The 25,504-nt window shown below is 23.5% G+C and overlaps 1 protein-coding gene across 3 annotated transcripts in view; it reads right to left on the reverse strand.

Annotated features, from left to right (window-relative positions):
- The window catches only part of LOC129613266 (serine-rich adhesin for platelets), a 93,178-nt gene that overhangs the window by 21,424 nt on the left and 46,250 nt on the right, over positions 1-25,504 (reverse strand). For all 3 annotated transcript variants that reach the window (XM_055527253.1, XM_055527254.1, XM_055527251.1), the window contains exons 4-5: positions 24,470-24,557; positions 4,225-4,339 (exon numbers count right to left, since the gene is read on the reverse strand). In XM_055527253.1, coding sequence (XP_055383228.1) covers positions 4,225-4,339; positions 24,470-24,557 — 203 coding nt within the window. The remainder of the gene's footprint in view (positions 1-4,224; positions 4,340-24,469; positions 24,558-25,504) is intronic.

A 25,504-nucleotide genomic window follows, 5' to 3' on the forward strand; every position in this document is an offset into this window, starting at 1 on the left:
TTCACTAACGAGAGTAAAAACGCAATATAGTTAATAAATAGTGTAATCGAATAGATAGTGCAAATTGATTTTTAACGTAATTTCCTGTGTAAATATGATACCTTATTTTACGGGATTGTACATCAGAAAAAAAAGATGGCAGTATTAGATAACCAACGATATAAGATAAATTGAAACAACTTTAAAAAAATTACTTTGTTAATATCGAAAAAATCGCATGGAATTCAAGAATCCTGACTTGAAGCATTTTACATTTTTATGGAGTTTGTTTGAAGATTGTAATGAAGAAGCTTTCTTTATTCCTTTGGTAATATTCCTAAAAAGAAGTATATAGTTTATAGGTTTTTTAAAAACCTAATTATAGGGAAGATTTTCAGAATTTAAGGCTGCAATTTGCATACTTCCAAAATTTTGCGATACATATTTTCGGACTGCCGTGAAAGCGGAACGGTTGGCAGAAAAGCAACTTATAAATTTCTATCTTTAATTTGAAAAATTTAGTTTGAAGTAAATGTATCATTTTTATTGTGATTATAATTATTATTTGGAGATCCAAAACAATACAGAAACGCTTTTCAGATTTAATGCAGACCTCAAAGCAAAGGCTATATTTTCGAAAATTTACATAACTTTTGAATATTTGTAAAGAAATATTTTCTACCTAAAAAGTACCTCACAATATTTCTGACAAACACAATATTTTACAGGATAGTACTATTCCACCATGGCCTTTCGAGAACGACACTAAATTTTGCATTATTATTTTCAAAATATTGAAATATCAGTGACTATTTTAAAAATATATTCATGATTGTATAATGCATTACACATCTAAACAAGTTGAACATTACATATAGCTATTATATTGTTATATAAGCTTACTAACGAATACACATACTCATAAAATTAATTAATATTTGTTTAATATTAGGGAAAAAATTATTATTTTTATTATTATTAGTATTTTCTTAGAAATTAACGATTATTTCATCACTTTTATTCGATTCAAATATTCGAAGGACAATTGTAGACGGTAGACATTTTAAATAAATATTAACATTGCGTGTTCACAGGATATTGAATTATCAATTCATTTTAATTAGTTCTAGGGAAAAATAATTTTTATTTTCTCTCATATTTATTTACCCATGAATAATATCGCATTAAATTTGTTGTTATTTTGGAAAAACTAGGATCGCCAATATATTATACGAATACCGAAAACCACTATATGGCATTGCTATACTTGGTGATATAAAAAAAATTATAATTCTTTACATTGTTCAGTAATATCACGTGCCATATCGAGAGAAAAGGCGGGGTAAATTCTTTTAATGCTTTCATATTTAGTTTTTTTTTTCCTCATTCATATTAAAGTTTAATGTGTTAATGATTATTATATACGAATAAAATAAAATTAATATACAAATTATTAATATTATTAAATTGAATTCGTAAAATGTAGCGTTGTTTTTATAATCGGAAGTCGGTGATATAAAAAATGATATCACTTTTATATTTAATATAAAACTTTTACTTAAATTTGTCATAGGAAAATTGAATTGAAAAATGTAGATATGTATTCTACGAAGAAAATGTATATATAACGTGAGTGTTATTTTGAGATTTAAGGGATTTTTTGGATTTATGTATTAAATTTGCTACTCTACATTCAATAATTAAAAACTGAAGCAATTTTTCTTTAAAACATTATTTTCAGTTTGAAAAATTGTTACTTCTATAATGTCCGAAGGATCAATCTTCATCTACAAAAGTAAAGTTTCGTAAAAAAGGATTAAAAATATTCCCTGGATCCTGAAAACGTCTCTATTTTTTGGTGGCAGGGAAGGTGTCATGGATCTGACTGGATGTGATAAAATGAAATGAAATTTTGTTGCGTGTGTCTACAATTTCTATCTATTCACCTTGAAATCTTATCTTAAATCTTTAATAACTTCTGCGCTATAGAGAACCTAATGAGCTGGGAGAGTATTAGAGATAAAAAGTATTAGGTGGCAGCTTCCATTCTATTGTACATGGGCGTAGGCAGGCTGTATAGTCTTTACTCTTGTCCTTAAAAATTACAGGAAACTAAGTGGAAGAGATTTAAAATAAAAAGGACTAATTTTTGGAAAAGCTACTTAGACTCATCTTCTAAAAGTAAAATAAGCAAAACACACATTTCAAATACTTAAAGTGAATACTTATAGTGAAATTTAAGAAATACTTAAAGTAAAATTTAAAACTTTAAATAACACTACAAAACCCAATCGTTTCTCAGTATAGTATAAAAGGATATTGGCTAAGAACGGAGTTTCTATATTACTTTGTTAATATCGGAAATAATAATATAACTATATTAAAAAATTAATGCTTAGTTAATTAATATCATCCTGCTTATACTAGATCTAAGTAAAATTTAAAATCATTTAATAGTAAAAATTTTAAGTAAAGAACCAAAGGCCTGTAGTTCTAGAGGAAATAATTTAATTTGTGAGGAAAGGAAACAATTTAGTTCGTTAAAACTTCAGAAATTTTAAATTTCAAAGCGATATTTTGGAAAGTAAGAAAATAGAACAATGAAGAACACTTATATTAATACATTAACACTAAGGTCTTAAAAATAAGTATAATACAAGAAATACAAGATAATGTGTAACTAAAATTTTTCAGTTTTAAGCAAATAATTGTAAATACTTTTAACAGACAATTCGATTGTATTAATAGGTCCATATTTAGAATTTTAATGTTTAAAAATATGTGTCGAAAATTTTAACACCACATACATATAAGTGTATTACGAAATTTTGAAATTATCGTAATAGAAATTAGATTGCAAATCTAAAGAAAATTAACATTTGTGTGAAACAATAAATTACATTTTATTTTAATATATTCATTAACATTTAATTTATTCTAATTTGTATGTACAATTCATCTAATAAACCTATTAGCAATTCCGTTTTATAGGGAGAAATAAGTTTACAATTAAAATAAAAGTAAGAATATACAGTGATAGATAAAAATATTTTGCTGAATTTCACATACAATACATAAATTCTTAAATTAAAATTGCACACCAACACCACATAAAAATCGTTAAATGTAAATTCAATTGCTGAATAAAGTGTGAACAATTACATATATATATAAAATATAAGATTCAAACTTGTTAGTTTTAGAGTAGGTGTAAGGGAACATTTACCACTTTATTTTTTGACTGAAAAATGTTTAGTTTTATAATAAGGTTAAATTATAGATCTATATTAGAAGGCGGAATTTGAATTCTGTCTGAGATTACGACTGAAATTCGAATGCGATGATTAAAGCTGAGAAATCGGCTGGATTGCTTTCAATCGACGTGAATTGAAATTTTAAGAAAAATAAAAATCTTTATTCACACTTTGACAATTTGACATGATATATTTTTTGAATATACTATGATGAAAATATGTGCTATTATAAGCATGGTTTGAAAAAATATAAAAAAGCATTTAGATGTGACATAATTTTATTGCGCCCCTTTACTGTAAAAAATGAATGGATATGTGCTTGAAATTTTTTTTGATAAATTGGAAATTGTTCAAAAATTGGGCTGGGGCATGAAATGTTAATTAAACATTTTAAATTTTTTCATAATAATTATGCCTACATAAGCTTTATAAATTCAAAAAAATTTTTGTATAGGTTGCATAAATTCAGGCGTCATTAAAATTTTCTCATGCTTTTATTAATAATTATTGTGGTGTGTTAAGAGAACAAATTTCTGTAAACGTTTATAATACACTGAAAAAAAAAAATTAAATAAAGGACTATAATATTTATTTTTGTATAATTTATATGCGTTTTTAATATCCAATTGATTTAATGTGAAAGTGCTAACATTTAAAAGTTTTTTTTTTTAAAAAAAAAGATAATATAGGCTTTTTTTTTTTTTGATAATGAATAATATTTTTTGATTATAGTTAAACGTATAATATATTTATAGAAACATTTATTACATCACACCAGCAAATCAAGAATTCAATACAAATAAATTGTAAAAAAAAAATTTTTTTTTTAATTTTCTTATTGCTCAAAAAAGGAAAAATTTTCTTTTGATTAAGAGTAATTTTCCAGCAAATATCATAATATTTAAAAATTGAAAGAAAATGAATTTATATAAAAAAAAATAATACAAAATAATTAAAGAAAAAAAAAACAAAAAAAATTTTTTTTACATACCTCATCTTGTGATAAAGCTCCAGTTTTAGCTGACATTGGATCAATACTTGTATCACCAACTAAACCTCCTTCTTCATCGGGATCATCATCACGGCGATATTTCTTCCATAGGTACCTAAAATATGAATTTAAAAAAAATAATTATTACTGTGACAATAATCTATAGTAAATAAAATAAGATTATAAATAAAAAATTTTAAATCAAACAAGTCCTTGTGATTTAGTGTTGTGAATTTAATAATACGATTTAAATTGCTTGAGGTAGTTTGAAAGACGGCAAAAACATTTTAATTCTAGGAAAATTAGAATCGAATTAATGAACTGCAGAACTCAAAAAAGAACAGATGTTATACGATTTTGTACATGTTCAAATATTATGAATGCATTTGAGTTTGGGTCAAGTAATAATTAAATAACAAACAATGGTTGGAGTAAATAATTTTAAGCATTTCTGGTCCTGAAAACGCAACTTTTATAGAATTAAAACTGTCGGTGATTTATTGGCATAGATTGTACGAATAAATGACGTTGATATCATAATAATAGCTGAAAAAAATCAAATTCTTAATCAGAACTGGCACACTTACAAAACTAAAACAGCAGCTGTTTGGATGGGACAAGTATTTAAGGAGGCCACTTGAAAAAAATTAATCATTTCAAACAAGAGAAATACAATTTTTACACCAAATATTACGTGGGAACAGGTATTAAATCGGAAAAGCTATCAAAAATTATCGAAGAATAGACTGTAATCGAAGATTATTCAGAGAACTATCATCGGTACATTATATTTGAATTACTAATGTTTGTAAGATATAAGGGTAAAAAACACTTTACTTGAAGTTTACTTGAAGGAATGCGTGTTCTTGTTAAGCAAGGTACAAAGTATTTGTATCTTATCTTATACAAAGGAATATTTGCGATTACTTAATATGAAATTCTGGGTTCCAGGAAAGCGTGGCACTCAGGAAATACATTTTTAAGTCAAACTACCGAACAAACAGATATGACCATTGATCTATAATTTATCGAATTCTCTTTGTTTACAAATTCTCTTTGTTATTTTAAATTTAGATCCGTGAAGCCGAATAATTTTGTAAATTAAAAGAGGTAAAGGAAGAGTTAAACATTTTTACCATTAAAAATATTCTTACTATACAAACTTGAATTTTTTCATAATTTCCTTAAAAAAACTTTCTTTTGTGCTAACACACATACATTTTAAGTACATTTTTTACATTTTTATATTTTCTTTTACAGTACTATTATTTCCGTTTTGTGCAACTTATGCCACCCATATTATTAGAAGAAATTTTACTTCCGACTTTAATATTTTTAAGAGTAAAAATGTTTATGGTTACATGAATATTTAGATTATTTTAAAAAATATTGTACATACGTACGTCATGTGCTTAAAATTGTATTATGTATGTATTTTTATAAAAATAATTTTTTGAAAATATGAATTTTCTTATTTACACATTCCTATTTTTAAGTAAGTGGGTAAAATAAGAAAATAAGGTGTATTTTCAAATTGTAGTTTTACATAACATATTTTTATTTAGTTAATATAACGCAGCTGGTGATTACATAGGATATTATGAATGTTATACTCAAAATTTTAGAGTTATATTAACACCAATACTACCAGGTTGTATGACAAGTATTAAATTGCATAATTTTATGAACGGAGTGGATTTTCAATTATCACAACTATTGTATTCTAAATTACTTTATGAACAGAAAATAAAAAGAAAAGCATTAACTGAGACTCTTATACATTTTTAGAGAAATATTGTACAAATTGTAAATACGAAATGTTGTTAGAAGATTCTTTTGTACTTTCACATATCATAATCTTCTATTTACCTTGAAATGCTAAACATTTTGATTAGAAGGTTTGAAATATGAGTTGCAGACTCTTAAGTTTTGACATTTTGACTGTAGTTTCCAATTATACCCAACATTTTTGAGACCTCATTATGAAAATTTCAAATAAATTTTAGATTTCCTCCAAAAATTTAGAATAAATTATTAATTTATTTACATATTTTCATGTAACAAAAAATAGCAATACTGCAGTCTGTTTCCAAAATAAGTCATGCTGTAAAAAAAAGTATTGCTATTTTCTCTATTCCACGATATTCAACGTAAAAAAATATTTTTATTATCATATCGCATCATAATATAAAATCTAAAATAACATAAGTGGTAGGTAGGAATACGCCTAAAAATCTGCCGCCATTCTCTTTTTTTGTTTTTTTTTTATTAAAATATGAATATCTTAGTACTAAAGTTGATTAAAATAAATTTAAGCTGTAAAAAACTGAAACAGCGCGAAAATAGAATTTTGTTTTAAGAAAGTAGAAAAGAGAAACGAAAATGAAATAAAATGGTACGAGTAGGATTTTCATCTATGTAGACTTTAATGGCGTTTCAAGATTTTACAATATGAGGCCACAAAATGATTCTTGGATTTTTCTTTACATTTCTGTTCTTCTCATAGTAATATTTTGTATTTGTTCCTGACATTCTCAGTTTTTATATTTTTTCTGCTCCTATTATTATTTTTTTGTTTTTGTACACTATAAAATTCAATGAGTACAACAGTTTGTGGGCTTATAACTTAATGGAGTGGATGGAATTGCGAGTCTTTTTTTTTCTCGATTTAGCTTTATTCTCTTTTGTTCACTTGCCATAAAAAAAAGAAGTAGAATTGTTGATGATAACACTGTTTTTAGTAGTAGAAGAAGGAAACGAGACTTTTTAACATAAAAATTACATAGATATAAACATTTAGATATTGAAAATTATGTTGATGTTGTACAGTAAAAATAAAATAAAAGAAAAGAAAAGAGGAGAAAACAAATTTTCTTTATAATATTCTATTGCATAAATAAAGGCTTAAAACGAAATTTTTATGTAAGAGGAGAAAAAGCAAAAAAAAATATAAGCAGAGGGAAAATAAATAGAAAAATAAAGGAAATCTCATGTATAGCTTATCCTCCGTTTTTTTTTTTATTTATATAATTCGCATCGCATGTACCATATTAAATGAGTCAGTCTTAAGGGTTATACAAATTTTATTTTTCATTTCGTAACTCTATGAAGTATACAGAATCCAAAAAAAAAAAAGACAAAAAAAGAGAATAAAAATTGAAAAGTTCAAAATGAATTTTTTAAAGTTATTTAAAATTTTGAATTTACGTTTCATATGTAGGAATTGTATTGCAGAATAAAGAAAAACACGAAAATTTCTAAAGCAGATTCACTATATTTCAGTAAATTGGCATGGGTAATTGGCATTTGTAAAATAAAATAACACATCGTATATATCTTCTTAGGAGATCTTATTATTCGAAGCTAAATATTTTCCAAATATGGAAGTTGGGTAAGAGACAAAGACATTTTTAACACTTTTGTAATCATTCCAATCAAAAATTCTATTGTAGACTTGAAAATTAATATTAACTAAAATTCAGGGCAAAAACTAAATTTTTTTATTTTATTTATCCTTAGAGTTGACAAAATGCGATTCAGGAACCCCTTTTCATTGGTTTCATTCTTCCTAATTTTCACTTTGAATTTTTTTTTTTTTTTTTTTGTTTATTCTTTTCTCGTTAGCCTTGTCAAGGATCATTTTCATACCACAAATTTTTATATAAATAGGATATAAGAATTTTTTTTTTCTCTTATTCGTATACAATTTATACACATTATAATAATAAACGATTTTGTTTTTCTTAAACCACAAACTCTTAAAAGGATGTCAGAGAAAATGAAGATAAAGGGAATTGGAATAAAAGCAAGAAAATTGAACCAAAGTAATATTTATGGTTATGACTTAAATAAAATTATTTGTTTTCATTTTATGTATTATATATTTGTGGAAAGACAGAAGAAAAAAAGGAAAAATGTTTCAAAGAGGTACTATAAAAAAAATTTTAAAAAATATAAAGAGAATAAAAAAATATTTAGAAAGTAGAAAGAGTAAAGTAGCATTAAAGAATATTTAAAAGTTTAAAATGATCGAGAAACAAATGGAACGTTTATAATGTCCTTAATAATTAATATTAATATGATCTAATAAGAAAATTGGTTTTCGATTATAATGAAATAAAATTATTCAGCATTCTTCAGTCACAAGACTAGCTTGAAAATTAGTAAGAATATGCTTTAAAATTGAGCTGTTTCTCTATCTCATGGAAGTATTTAATAATAATGTTGAAAGCATTATACTCTCTGTGATAAATGATTAACTCTCAATAATTGGTATTACTACTTTGCGGTATCATGTTTAAGCGAAAACACAATAGTAGTGTTTTTAACAAATTTACTGATTACCTAAATTGCTATTCAGTTTTACAGATTATTAATAACCATCAAAATTTTCATTTTGGAAAGTTTTCCCCGAAATAGAATTTTTAACAAAATCACTTTTAATATAATCTGAATTCTAAATTTTATGCTAGAAATTTACAAGCATAATTCAAATGAATGGGAAGAGTTCATAATGGGAACAGTTCATAATGGTAAGAAACTTTAACTATTATTTTTAATTCATTTTTATATCAAGAGCTTCATTTTATGACCAAAATTTTTCAAGGTTTGTACGTTTTCCAAATTCAATTATTGTTCTGCACATCAGTACATTTTGTGGTGTAATAATTAAAATAGTTTAATTAATATTTTTAAAAAACAATACACAATTTAAAAATTTTTGGCTGACGAACTTATTCACAATCACAGATTTAAAACAGTTTTTCTTCGGTCTGGAATAAAATTAAGAAAAAAATCAATAATTATTTCTGATATAGATCAGAGTTACTTTACAATTACACGTCTTCTTAAAATATTTTCATTATTAAAAATTTCCTATGATTTTTAATTAACCTAATATTTTTTTTTTTCGTTTTAGTAGAAAATATTCTAAAATTTTCCACAGACCACTAATTACATTAATAATAATTATTTTTGTATATTTTAAGTTTATAATTTTTTATATATGTGCAGACTTACACATATACTTAATAAAAATCATTTAGTACACATTAAAAATGAAGGTAAAATTTTTCTATATAAAATTTTCACGGTATTTTCTTTTAACGTGATTAAATTTAAGAATAATATTGTTCTGCGCTAAATAATAAACACCATAAAATTTAGAAATATTAAAGAAAAATATTCTTTTGACCTAAATATAATATTGAATTGGGTGTGTAAAGTAAGTTGTGTAATAAAAAAATAAATTACATTTTATATTTACACTTTTAAAAATTTAATGAAAAATATAAAAATATTAAAATATAAAAATATTAAGTAATATTCTGTTTAATAGAGTTATAATTATTTTAAATGAAGATCATTACAATGCTTTGTGTACTTATTAATTTTGAATTTAAAGATAAGGTCCGATTAAAATGACAGGCAAATTGCCACAATAATTTCAAAAAAATTTTTACGTTTAATGTTATTACTTCAGTTAATATTGTATGATTTCGAGACGATGCAACGTATGTACTCGTATAAGTTGTATTCAATTTCAAATGTCTGATAAAAAAGCTTGTTAACTATTTGGACGAGTCCATTATATTCATTTCATTTTTGTATTATAAATTTAAACAAAAATATTTTAGACACTATTAAACAAATGTATAATGTGTTCGTTAAAGAGAATTCGAAATTTTATTGAATTTCTCAGAAAGTTAGCCTGCAATATTTGAAGCATAATATGGGCTGTTCTTTCCGACTTACAAGTCATTCTTGTGATATTTTTTACTTATACAAACATTAATAACAGAAAATATACAGACGGTAATATTTGCCGACTAAATTAAAGAATATGAGTGAGGAATAATGCATAATACTTAAAATCATGGAATCTTGAAGTGTATTATAAAAATATACAGAATTTAGCTCAACTACCACTTAAGTTAAAGCTTATATAACATTAAATTAAAAATTGAGAAATTTGAAAAATTCCAAATTTATTTATTTGCATATTACATGTTTTGCTTGTCTATCTAACATGTCGTTAAGACAATCTGTCATTGTGTATGCATTTAATTCTTGTTCCAAGAATATTGAAATCATATTCTTTTTGCAACGAGAGCAAATAAAGAAAAATTGTATATTAAAAAAAAATTTAAAATTTTAAAAATTTTTTTCATTTAAATTTTGCCCAATTAAAAATTTTACTTGTTGGTTTTATTTTTTATAAAGTTTTTATGCAAATAAAAAATTTTCTGGTTTTTTCTATTTTTTCTCTTTTTTTTTTTAAGTTTTACCAAAAAATTGTGGTTGAATATTTTTATGCTAAAATAAATTCAAATATAAAATTTTCTCATTAAATTCAAAAATATTATTATATTTTTTGTTTAAATAAAAAATAAAAAAAAGAAATATTTTTGTGTACAATAGAAAATTTTGGAAAATGTGAATAAATTTTGTAGGTGTACCTTTAATACCCATATAAAATATTTGGAAATATTCAGCTCGAATATTTAAAATTTCTCTTTAGCTTTTGTAATATTTTCGTCTATGAATAAAATTGTTATTATATGCAATAGAATTGGCAATGCTTTTATTCTTTTAGGAAATAAACCTTATCCTGTGTGAGAATTTGGAAAATATCTTTATTGAGAGCCGAAATTGTTCGATATTACTATATGAAATGGATTGGCTCGTTGCAAAATTCTATTAAAGAAATTTCACTCTAAATATTCTGAAATTTTTTAAATCTATATATGATGTTAAAATTTTGATTTAAATAGAATATCATATTATTTTTAACGAAACTTAAGATTCAAGGCAGTTCCGATTATTATACTTATGAGAATAAGAAAGAATTCAGGAATTTAGGATTCTAGCACGTGGTAATCTGCTTGAATAATTTTTAATTGAATTTTGTTCTATAAGAAACTAAAAACAAATACTATAAATTTTTTAAAAATCATTTGTTAATTGAATCTTTTGTTAGATTTTGTTATATTCTAATTCATTACGGAACCGAATGAATATTTTATTTAACAATGACGGTGAATTTAATTAATTTTATTTTATTTAAATAGTGGCAATGATGGTTTGCATTATTCTTTTGCCACTACTATTAAATAAGACTATGACTAAAAATTTAAGACCATTTATACGCAGTATAGTAGAAAATTATTTGCCTCATTCTTTTTCCTATAGTTTTTCCTCTATCATTTGATATGAGATATAAACATTACAGACCTAAAGAAGAGAAAAATAAGAAACTATTGATATTTGAATAAAAAATAATGAAAATTTTTTCTTTTATATATCTAGAATGTAACGAAGTGCAAATAAAGCGATCCTTTATCATTTTTTTATTGCGTTTTTGTTTTCTTTAGTTTTTTTTTTAGTTTTATTCTAGCTTCTGCCCTTCAAACGTTCTTACAATTATACACATTATTTATACTCGCCTTCATTTCAAGAGACAGAATGTGACAAAAAAAGTAATATCATTGCGTAAATCTTAAACATTTGGCCGTACAAGAATACAAACATAAAGAAATAATATCATTTTAAATATTTTGCTGATCAATGTGATGTATGTTAGTGGAAAAAAGGATAACTATACATTAAATAAAATGAATGTATAATGGATAGACAAAATGAATAGGAAATTTTCTGATTATGAAGATCCATGAAGAAGGAAAAGAAAATTTATTATAACACATAAAGAAAAATGTTGATAATAATAGTGGGCATAACTGTGAAATTATACATAATGTAGGTATAAAAGTGTATGTGTATGTCCATAATTGCATATAAAATTATGGATGAAGAGACAAAAATAGTTAAACTGAACTGTCTAAAACATTATTATTGAATATAGTATATCTGTAGATCTATACCTCATTATATGTGTTTCATCAAAACCACATAAAATATAATGGTGTATATGCGAATGAATGAGAGTCTTGTCTCCCAAAATAATCAAGAAATAAGAAATTTTTAAAATGTCAGAAAAGAAAATTAATTTATATGCATGGGATTGTCATTATCATGGCAGTAAAATATACTACTGTTTTATATAGAATTTGGAGAAACTGTTGTTAAGATGCTTAGAACGCAATAAATCCCAATAAATATTTCAGAAAAATTTAGAAAATATGCACCGTTTTTCAACTTATTTGAAATGGAATTAAAGAATTTTGAGAATTCATAGTAGTTTAATTTGAAATGTTATACAGTTTTCGTTTTTGTAATAAATAATTTGTTCTGTATGATTGCGAAATTCAATTTACAAAAAAAAAATTCTCATGTGTAAAGAAAAAATGGGCTCGTAAATAAATTGCACGTAAACAATTTTAATTACATATCGCATGTTCAAGATGCTTGTATTATATGGTAGGTATATACAAAACACATTTATTAAAAACAGATAAATAAATACGAAAATGAATAAATTTTTTCAAAAGGAAATTAAATGGGGGAGAATTTAAAAATAACAAAAAAAAAAAAAGAAAGGACAAAAAAGGATTATTTACACACATTTGCTATCATAACAATTATTGTATGAACGTACAATTTTTTATTCATTTTCAAATTATTGTTGTTTCTCTTTATAATATTAATTTCCAATGTTTTAAGCTTTATATCAATAAAAAATCATCTGCTGATATATTATAATTTTATAACATGTATGTGTATGTAATACTCGTACTCGTATGTAGGTATTTCAGAATCAAAAGTTCATCTATTGTACTAATGTATGTGTGCATTTAATATTATTATGGAACGTGTGTTCGCATCAATTTTTATATACGATCGTAATCACAATTAATGTAAAAAACAAAATTTACATTGCTGTTTAAAGATGATGTCTCGAGATTTATTACAATTCCATTAACTCGGATTACACCTTTTATTCATAATATATATTTTTTTTTATTGTTTTTCTTATTTTTTTTTGTTTTTATTCGATAACCTATTATGTATATATGAAAAGTATATGCCTATATTATAAAAGTGTACACATGTGTGTTATTATCCTTTGTGTCTACAAACAATATGCTTTAATTTCCTTTGAAGAAAAATAATTTGTATATATATATATACATACATGTATTATATTTATACGTACATGGAAATTTTTTTTTTGTTCTGTGTAAATAACGACAATATAAGAGTTGATTATTTTCTTTTGCTTTGTTTTTTTTTTTTTCTTTCTTTTTAACGAGATATCCTTGTTGCAGGTAGGTTTACATATTAAATGTACGTGTAAAATGTCATTTGTGGAAAAATAAATAATAAAAGAAGAAAAACAAAAATAATGTTGATTCAAGGATGTTATTTTGGTATGGTTTGTTGCGTATATTCGAGAAATTACGATTCAAGGCTCTTGTTTTTTTTTCTTCAATTTTTATAATAAAATACAAAATTTTTTTTTCTGTTCGTTGTTTTCAATGATTTGATGAGAAAAATGATTGTCTATTCTCTCAGGGTAAAATAATAAACTTTGAAAATTTTGAAAATATTTTTTTTTTTGCTCATATTTTTTTTTCGGAAGGAGATATTTTTGATAAAGAGGCTTAATAATCTTTGATGTTTCTTTGGAAGGAAAAAAAAAAAAATACATTAGTAAAAAAAAAATTTTCGTCATTAATTATTTTAGAAGAAAAAAATTTTTATGTACTTACATATAAACATTTATAAAATATTTTTTTAGACATTATTCAAAAATGTAGACAAAAAAATAAAAAATTGTTAATTCAACCTTGAATTAAGAAGCGTGTACAATGTACATATTACATACATATATGGGTGAAATGTAAATATAATAGACTCATATAAAGTTAGAGAAGTTATAAATTTTCTTAAATTTTTTTATAAAATTTAATTGACATTTTTACTTGTAATTGATTAGATTTTACATTTATGTATAATATTTTTAGAAATTAATGAATACGTCGATCTTATAGGTGATATAGATTGAATAGAGGTTGGTTTTAATTATGTAGCGATGAAATTATCCATATTATTTAGAAACTGATGACATTTTTTTTTATTAAGACGTATTTGTTAATTTGTATAATTTAATATACATTTATTTGTATAATTTAATTAAATGCAGATATTTACAACTTAGAATAGAGCTGATTTTAAATTATTTTCGAATATTCTGATTTTTCTCAATTTTCAATTATTTACGAATGGATTTATTAATCAAAAATTATCTGAGATATAGGCATATTGGTATGTTTTTGATCAGCGTCGAATTCTAGGTCGACTTAACCATGTCTGTTTGTCTTCTGTCGCTCGGCCCATTCCAGTGATAATTCAAAAACTAAATAAGCTAATCTCATCAAATTTTTGCAAATGATTTATAATAGTAAATACCGGAATCCTATTTAATTTGGATATCATGCAGACAGTGGTTCGGGTAGCTGCCATGCAATTTTAAAGGCTACTGAATATATTATCGAAGCTATTGATGTATAACAAAAATCGTTTAAATACCTTGACTTCTTGTCTTAGTTGCCATACAATTTCGAAAATCATTTGGTCGTATATTATGGAGACTATATTGAAATTATATTAAAATTCCGAAATTTTTGGTAGACGAATGAAAAATCAGGATTACGTATGAAACAGTGTGACAGATATATGGAACAGTGTAGCACACAGCACATTGAATCTTTTATTCGCACCGATTTCACAGAGTTGACACGGTCAATTATACCTATTCTTATTTTAATAACTATGTAATAATTAACTTAACCAAAAACAATAATTACATTTCTTCTACAATTTTTTTCATTTATTTTAGGGCAAAATTTGCTCTAAAAATCAAATAATAAAATTTTTGTACCATATTCTATTATTATTATTATAACATATTATTATTATAATATGGGTGTTCATTTTTCCTGGTACAAATAAATAAAAAAAAACCTTAATTGTATTATTCTAATGAACGTATCTACCAACATTATAACCGTTTACTTAATATGAGATAATTTTTAATTGTATAAAAATATTTTTCAAAAAAATAACCAAAAAGACCAGAGATGAAGCGAACAATTCAAAAAACAAAAATGAAGTAGAACAAAAGGAAAAGCAATAAAAATATGAAATTCACTAGTAACCTAAAAGTAAAATTAAAAACAAAAATCTTATCTCCCCCCTCCATCCTACCTTCCAATATTTTTTTATTATTAAGTTTTCTTTTTGTTTGTGTGCGAAATTCTACAATCTCTCTCTCTCTCTCATTTATATAATATGAATTTGATTTGTAAAAGAATGACATTTACCGTTGTTTAAAATGTATGTACATTGTACAATAGGAAACCTCTATAAACTTAATATTGTTTCATAACTTCTGAAAACTTTTTAATTACGTTAGAACAATAAGTTATTCTGGCAACAAAAATACAAAAAAAAAAAATAATGTCGTACATATAGAAAAAAATATAAAAGGAACAAAGAAAATAAAACGCACCATAAATAACAAAAGAAAATGGAAGACACAAAAGTATGGAAAAAGAAAAAAAATCTAGAATTTTTAAAATTTTTTTTTCTTTTTTTGCTTTGCTTTACTTAAAAAACTTTCTCCTGGGAAAGCTTTATTTGGTTAAATGGTTTGTTTTGTAATTTTATTGTTCCATTCACATACACTGGTACATACATTAATTTTTTGTATGTATGTCACTTAAATTTAGTTTTTTAGTTAAAATACAGAGGTTGGTTCAGTGAATTAAACTTTAATTTTTTGGAAATAGATGCAAGGACATTTTTTGTACACGTACCTATAGCATACTTGTGAAAGTCTTTATTGAAAAATTATTGAAAATTTTATTTCACAATTATATTTAACAAAATTCATTGATAAGATAATAATCCAATAAATTTATTACAATATTATTGTGTATTTCCAAGTTTGCATAATTTTAGGGGAAATAATTTTAAAAGCCTTGTAGTTTTTTTTAAGTAGAAGAGTTTTGAATCTAACACAGAATATTTTCTTCCAGTTTATTTATTTATTGTGATTTCAACCTTTTTATTAATAATAAATTAATTTTGACTAGTATTTTAACTGATCTGCATAATATTATTAAGGTGAACGTACAAAGATACTAGAATTTAGAAGATTGTAAAATTATGATTCATAAAAAGTATATTTTGAAGTTTTATTAGAATTAAGCGTATTTTCTTAAGTGAAACTTGAAAATTTTCTCGTACAACAATAATTTCTTCAAATGAAGAAATTCGGAAAACCCTTGAAAAAAATTAAGCACATAATATCTATACTTTAATCGGAAACGCAACGGTTCTTAAAAATCAAGCTCTATATTGAATAGAAATGTTACAAATAAGATTGTATTAATTAATTTGACTTAGCTACTTGTATAGTTAGTAAAGAAAATAAATATCAAATAATTTTAAAAGAAACAAATTATTGCTAGAAAATTCCATAAAATTATTGAAAATTCACAAATTTAAGAAAAATTTAAAATAAAAATAAAATTATTTATGAAAAAAAAATTAGATTTTGAACCTTTATCAGAGCGTATATTGTAGATGCAATTATTAAAATAAATAAATCGGAAATTTATGTTGCATATTTCACGGATGAATGCGTGAAAAAGTTTTGCTAATGAGAAAAAGGAATTTTTCATTATTTTTCAATTTCACTATGTACCTATGTTTTTTGACATACAGTATGTACTTGTGTTATGTAATATACATATGTACAATTGTAAATATTCCTATATGTACGTGTATATGAGAAAAAATTATATGAAAGATTCATTATTCGTGCATAGTATGAATTTTCATTTTCTCTTTTTTTTCTCTTCTCTGCTAGATCTGTATTCATGTCAAATGGTTTATAAAACAAAAAAAAAAAAAAATTCAAAATTCAAAAAAAATTTATCTCTTATTTCTCTACGATACTTAAAATTCTGAATTTCAGGAAAGATATGATATATGTACTTTGAATGAATGTAGATGCTAAAAAATATACCAAAGAAAAATTGGGACATCAGTCGTTACACTTAAAATATGCCAAGAGGTTTTTCTTTTGATTTTTACTATGAAAATTGTTTATACACATTATATATGTAAGTATATGTATTTATATACATACATGACTGGAGTTAACAGATCAAATGAAATGATGAATTTAAAGATAAAACGAATTTCAGAAAAGAAAAAAAGAAAGGATAAAACGTTTATTTGAATATATCTAAAATACAGATACATTTGTGTATGTATGTTTGTATATGAATATGCAAAAATTTAAATATACAAATTTTGTATATTAGCATTTACATAATATTCAAAATTAAATAATTAAATTTGTTCATATTGTCTATTGGTTTTATGTTTTTCTTTTGAAAATTCTAATTCGAATGGGAATCATAGTCGTTCCTCTGATTGTACATAGATAATATTATAATTATAAAGTACATAAGATATAGTATAACAATGTATTAGATTTTTGATAGAAATTTGAATAATCCACCTTCTAACTTTATGCAATTTACAATAATATCAAATACACTTCACTTATGTAAATTTAAACAAGATAAAGGTTTTGTTATTCTATTCGAAGGATTGAGGGGAAAAAATCATATATCGCATAACATGTTATTCAACTTGTAATATTCGAGTATAAATATGCAAATGATTTGTAATGCTAAAACTCCAAGCAAATTTAACATTTTCCTCTTTAAAGTTTAAGGATTATGCTGACCTTATTAAATTAATTTTAAGAAATACTATAGATATTCGTACGAATTGTTAATTCTTTGAGTTGAATGAGAGTTGATTGCAGTATTTTTACGTTATAACTAATAACAGTAATATGATAAAATATTTCTTGTGAACTTCAAGTATGATATTCAGGTGATGTAAACGATTTATTAAGAGATTAATCTGAACTCAATACAGAATAACGAATTCAGCAATGAATAGGGATAAATTGATAAGAAATATACCGAATTAGGACCCTCATCGACTTTCATATTACAAAATATTGTAGTTTATAAAATTAGACAAGAAACTTTATTTTAATTTATTGGAATTACCATACCAACTAGTTTATTATCAATCAGACAACTACATATTATTTCCTCACATATATACTCTTTGCATCTACTCTTCATCTAAAATATCTTCTATAATACATACAAAAACAAGTTCTCAATTCCCTCAGCCAATACACTAATTATAAATTAATTAAATGGGTACCTCAATTATTCCAATGTACCCATTCTCTTTTGTGCAGTTCATTAAACTTTAGAAATTACCAATCACCATACAACATGCAATAATTAAATGTTACCATATATAAGTTATTAAAGCTGCACTCTTAATTTAACTCTCGAAATTATCTGGTCTATAATATGTGGATATATAATATTATATAAAGTATAAATTTTTTATAAGTTTGATTGCTTTTATTATTAATATATATGCTGTACGTTTAAAAGGATAATTGATAGTCGTTTAGAAAAATTGAATGCAATGTGAATGAAAAAATGCAAGATGAAAATCGTCTTATTACATAAAGGCAATAAAATACTCCAGAAGAATAAAAAATGCAAAAAAAAATAAAAGTATTATCCTTTCAGGTAAAATTTTACATGCTTACAAACAAGTGTGTATCTACATATTTTATTTTTATTTTGTGTGTGTATACCAATTTATTTTACGTAACTTTATAACCATAAAATGTGTACTTCACTAATACAAAAGGATATTCTTTAATAAAATGCATGTGAAAAAAGACTGAAGTATTTAAAAAAAAAAAAATTACAAATTTTAAGTACCTTAAGGCAGTAAATTATTGGTTATAACAAAGGATCTCTCTCTCTGTTGAAAGCGATCTATTAAAAATGCATTGAAAAGAATTTAATTTTAAAAAGAAGAAAATAGGAAAAATCCCTTTGTTCGTAATGTTCCTCTGTATAATTTATTTACGAAGAGAAGAAAAAATTATATGTTTAAATTGAAAACAGGAATGTATGTATAAAGTTCTTATACCTACTTCAGAAAAAAAGATTCTATAAATTAAAGTCTATTAAATATTAAGATACAAAAGAAACATAAAATGTCCATTATGTAGTATTATATATGCGAAAACAAATACCTTACGGCTGTAATTAAATATTAGTGAAATTTAATTAAAATTTTTTTTTTATATAAAATATAGTAGTTTAATAACTTATTAATTACGAATAAAATTAACCTTTCACGACCAGATATCTAAAAATTTGCTTGTTTTACAGGTCATTAATACTCTATGATTATATTGAAAATTTCTTCGAATTAATTAGGAATTCGCCATGACCAAAATAATTTTCAAAATAAAATTTAATCTGCTAAACAATTTAACGATAATTATTTAATGTGATTAATAATAATAAAGAGTAATATTTCATCCTGATTCAGATATTCAATATTATGATACCCTGTACTGTGAATGATATTCTTTCTCTTATTCAGAACACAACAAAATTACTTCAAAAGTGCTAAATTTGTCAACAAATTGAAACCAAACCGAACAGGAGATAATTAATGTATCACAGTGTAACGTGATGTAAGTGAAACGTTTCGAGAACGCTGAAATTAAGTCCTATGATAAAACAATCATAATTTCAAATTTTTATACAAATCTCCAACTTAATTGTTTACTATAAGATCGTATTTTAAATACTTTAATGATAAATATTATCATAAATGACGAAATATATCAAAAATATTGTTTCATCTGCTGCTTTATAAAATTCAAATACAAATTTTTCAATGAATACAATATAATAGTTATTGTATTTTTAGATTTTTTTTCTTCAGTTTTAGGCATACTATCGTGTAACAGATGTTGTGGTTATAATAAAGATAATAATAATTAAGCTACCACACTATATAAATATTCTGTTTATGTATTAAATTCCGATAAGGCGACTATATTTCCAACTGTAATTTTTATATTATTAATAATATAATTAATTTCTTATTATGCAGGAATACTTCTTTTCCCTTTCCGCAAAGCTATGGTTATATACATATTTAATGATATTTTCTTTCATTCAGAGAGTAGTTCTTTTTTGGAAATTCTTCAACTTATAGAGAGATGTTTATTTTTGTACCTATAAAAGAACGATTCAGATTTATTAGATTATTGTTTTCTCTATTTAAATTACCCATAAAATGTTAGAGTTGGAATTTTTTCTAAAACAATGTCTTTTTATACAGGCTGATGTACAGGTTAAAATTTAAGTTCAATTAAACGAATGTCGTTTTCTTAATTGACGCAAGTCAGAAATTCACTTGGTGAGGTTTGTTCGCATGGTAATTTGTGTTAAGTTATAAATACTTATATTTTGTAACAACGCAATAGCATCGAACTGTGGAATTTTATATCAGAAAAATATTAATATTAGACCCGAAATGGGCCAGTCCTTTATAGTCTTACATACTATTGTTTTTCCATAATCACCTGAAAGAATTGTGAATTTCTATGAAAAAAGACTTAGTTACCATCGAAAACTTCTAAATTTTTCAAATCAATTTTTTTTCCTATTTTTGTTGTTCATTTTTTTCACACTTGCTTTGCCAAAATATTTAATAATTTAAATTTGTTCTCGAAATAAATTTTTGCAATATAAGTGACAACTCTTTTTATCTTAAGTATACAGCGAAATATCGTGAATTTTTTCATGAAAACTTAAAGTAGACTATGCAAAATACATTTTTCTAAAATTATTGCAAATGCAAAGCAAACAAACATTATTATGTTTTTTTATTATTTTTTCTTAGTTCAATTTCATTATACATAGCTGATTTTCATTTGACGACGACAAAAGATATTTAAAAATAAATTTTAGAATTTATATACAAGAAAAATACAAAAAACAAAAAATGTGAAGGACTACCTAATCCTTTTTAGTGTTTTGAATACACGTATGTCTGCAAAATTTGTGCAAATACATCATGTACTCTTACATAAGATGTTATTTTTCAACAGAAAGAATTTTATTTGACATCCCATTTATTATATAACACAAATTTATATAATTTTTATACCTAAGCACTATATTCATAGTTCGTTCTTCTCGAATAAAAATGTGAATTACTCTAGTTTTGGCAAATTTTCAAAAATAAATTGAAAATAATGTTTTATGTGGAAACTATTCTAGACTTTTAACTATATTGCATAAAATAAAATTTGTGATAAATGATGCATTTATGTAAGTTCCATAAAGAACTTACATAAATTTTAATTCGCTTTCTATAATAAAATAACGATTACATTAAAAAAATTTCTAACTTAATTAAATTGAATGTTCGAATATTGTCTATATGTATGTAGTGTATTTGTTATTTTCTGCAGTATTTTTTCCACATTTATTCAATTCATTTTTATGCTTTATTCTTCTCTACAAGCTATATAACAAAAATTAATTAAACTATACGAATTTTAAAAATATTGAAGTGTTTTATAAGAGAAAAAGGAATTCGTGTTTAGAATTTTTTTCATTTCAATTTGACATTTGAGTAATAGACTCGTATATATTGTGCTCAGCATTGCATTTGTGATTAATTTTTTCTTTTTGTTTTTTCATTTTTAACATTTTAAAAAATTACTTTTTCATTAGAATTTTTATTAATATATATATATAGTTTACACTGAATATAACGCAAGTTATATTTATGTAAAGTAGATGGTGACATGCATTTCAACTTCTAGAATTTAATTATTAAGGAAAATTTAGCAAAAATTATAAGCACTAGCTTATATTGTGACAAGACACAAATAATTCGGTCGTCCAGATTGGTAAGATTTATTTTTAATATATAAGCGTATGTAATCTGTTTCTATCATGGTTTTCTTGATCTTAATTCTACAATATTAATATTAAAATGAAAAATTGCATATTTATATGGGGATGTTGTTAAAAATTTAAACACCTTTAAAAGTTTTAAGCAAAAGTTAAACACTAACTTACATATATTTTGTAATAAAACACAAGAAATTCCAGATTATTGCGATTTATTTTTGGCTGAATTTAAGAGTTTGTGAAATAAATTGAAATTAATATAAATATTGTAAAATATTTTTTGTTGTTAGATTAATTTTTTGATAACAATTATTATAGCTCAAAATATGTAAACGTATGTAACATGTTTCTATCTTCGTTTTCTTGATCATTTTTTGTAATAGTAACATTAAAAAAATTGCATATTTTTAGGAAGGCATGTTAGTGATTAAAACGTCTTCAAATGTTCTCTATGTAGTAGGTGCGCTGAATTACTTAATTTTAATTTTCAGTTAACTATTAACTTAAAAAATAAGATTCCAAAATTAACACGACTCTCCCAGTATGGCGGTTCAGATATCGGACGTTTATTTGCAATATATTAAACTTAAACAATTCTAATTATTTTTGTACCATTTCTAAACATTCATTAGCCGGTTAAAGATTTTGTCTGACTAGCTTGAAACCAATATAAAAATTAAATAAATTTTTGAGCAACCATAATAATTTAATTAATAAAAATATATCTTCATTTAAAGTTTAAAAAATATTTAAATTACATAATTTTAAAATTGTTTTAAACTATAATTCATATTTAATTAAGAGTTAATTGAAATGGTAATGTTGAAAAAAAAAAAACATATTTAAAATTATTTTTCACATCATATGGTTCGCGTACATTCACGTTTTAATAATTACTGGAAATAAATTTACGGTTAAATGATTAATTATATAAATTTTATTTTTTAATTATATGAAAATTTAAATAATTAAAATTTATTCATTAATATATTAATGTAATTTATTTTAATTTCATATTCATTCAAAATCATTTTATAAGATTTTAATAAAGTACATTAAATTTTAATATTTTAAATTAGTTTAATTATTATTATAAAATTCATTATGGAAAAAAATAATTAAAATTTTAAAATTATAATTAAGTGTGGAAAATTTTTTTATATTAATTGTTTTTTTCTTTAACCCTTAATTTCCATATTGAACGTATTTTTTCAAATTTTATTAATAAATTAAACTTTGTGTTGTTCATTCGAGTTGAAATATGCGAAAAAAATGAAAAAAAAAAAAATTAAATTGGAGAATTGGACATAATTATGTAAAATTTTTTTTCTATTAAGTCGTTTTAGTCCTTTATTTTAATTTAAAATTGCATTAATTGTTTTACAATTACAATTATTATTTGTTTTATTCTATAATTATTTTCAATATTTTTGGACAAACCCGAATTAAAATATTTTTAAATTGAGATGCAAAATGTTTGTTAACGCTTAAGGACTCGAAAAGTCGAAAATTTAGCTTAAATTTTATTACAAAAACATGATTATTGACAAGTATAAGACCATTTTATTAAAAAGATCTAATATTGACTTTTGATAATTTGTTCCTCTTTCTTCGACAAATTGGGTAATATTAAAAGGAGATAAGCTAGCTACAGTTAATTGCCGATTCTTAATTCATAAAAAATGGGTATCTGCCGGAAATTTACTCATAACTTACAATTAAACATAAAATAGAAAGAGAATAGGACAGTACCCTCTCATTTATATAAATAATCTTTTCATAATGACAAAAATTTAATTAAATGCGAGCATTTTCTTGAAATGAGTTCTTGATACAGTACACATTTTTATTGTATTTCAAAAATTCAACATTTTCTATTCATTTAAGACTCTGTTTTTAGCATTTATTTTAAATAAGAACTGATCTTTGAAGTTAATTAAATCTGATAAGCTTTGAGCTGCCTTTCTCTACTCCATAATATTAAAAATAATAGCAACTCCATAAAATATTTTTATTTTCATATACAGTATTCTTTCTATTAAGTTCTTAATCAAAGAATAATTTAAAATATTTCCTCCCACAATTAAGGAAACTTTTAAATTGTCATCTCAAAATATTCACTTATTTTAATTAAATTTAAGAATTTATAAATAATATAGTTTCAAGGATTTTATGTAATTTACAAAATTTAAATATGCTAAAAATATTCATACACCATTTTCTAATTTCTTTAATTTACAACGAAACATGAAAAAAGTAAAAATAAAATCTTCTATCTATATAGTTACAAAAAAAATCTAAAAATATTTGCCAAAAAAATTTTCTTGTTTTATATAAAGTTTTGACATGAAAAGTTTTAATGTAAAAAACAGATTCTATTTATAAATGAATATAAAAGAACAAAAAAAAAAAATAAAATTTTTACTTACCGTACAGCAAAAGCTAATAACAATGATAAAACCAATGGTATAAGAGTAGCAAAGCATGCAATCAGTAATGTTTGAATATCAGTTAAATCTGAAAATATAAAAAAGAAAGAAACCTAGTAAGTTGTATAGGAATTTATATATCAAAGCTGACTGAGTACATACTGAGCTTTATATAAAATATAATTACATAATAGTAGAGTAGAGTTGATTTTTTCAAAAAAATTGTTACATAAATTCAATAATTTATACTATTGTATAACGGGAGTCTAAAAGGATGTTCACCTTTTTATTCACAAAATATATGAGTAACTATATATGGGTATTTTTAATATGAACAAAGAGAATAATATTTATTTTACTTCTATGAAAAATTTCTAATAAAATATTTATAAGACTGTAGATAAAAATAGTCATACTTCGACGCTTCATACATTTCAATAAAATTATTATTATTTTTTTCTTGAATATCTCTTATATCCGCGTATGTTTACTTTTATATAATCAAAATATTCACTAAAATAAATTAAATAAATTCACGTACTTCACATAAATAATATACAGGGGGGGGTGTACATTTAAAATATTAAAATTTTATTTTTATTTTACGGTTAAAAGTTAAAGTAATGTTTAAAAAATTTCGAGTTTTTTTACTTTTTCTTTTAGAATAATTCAGATACATATGGAAATGGTATGAGAGATGATGGAGTAGATATGAAAAACAATGTGAATAAGATGTTAAAACAAAAATTTATAGTCAAAGAATTTCTAGAAAAATATATGGAACCGTTCATCTCTAAGTAAAACTAAAGGAAGCACTTCTTACTTAAGTTATATCGACTATAAATTCCAAAACTGTATGAGAATTTCTATTTTGAGTTTTTACAAACTCGAACGCTGTTTTTTTTTTAAACAATAGTTTTGTTAATAAAATAGCTCATATATTAATTTTGATTACAGCAGTGTGAATATTTATACTTAGATGTTATAGCAAACACTAAATTACTGGTGAGTAGTGACTAAATTAGTGGTGAAAAA

This window comes from Condylostylus longicornis, unplaced genomic scaffold (genome assembly GCF_029603195.1).
Source record: "Condylostylus longicornis isolate FDR11 unplaced genomic scaffold, ASM2960319v2 ptg000081l, whole genome shotgun sequence".
In the NCBI taxonomy this organism is placed as follows: domain Eukaryota; kingdom Metazoa; phylum Arthropoda; class Insecta; order Diptera; family Dolichopodidae; genus Condylostylus; species Condylostylus longicornis.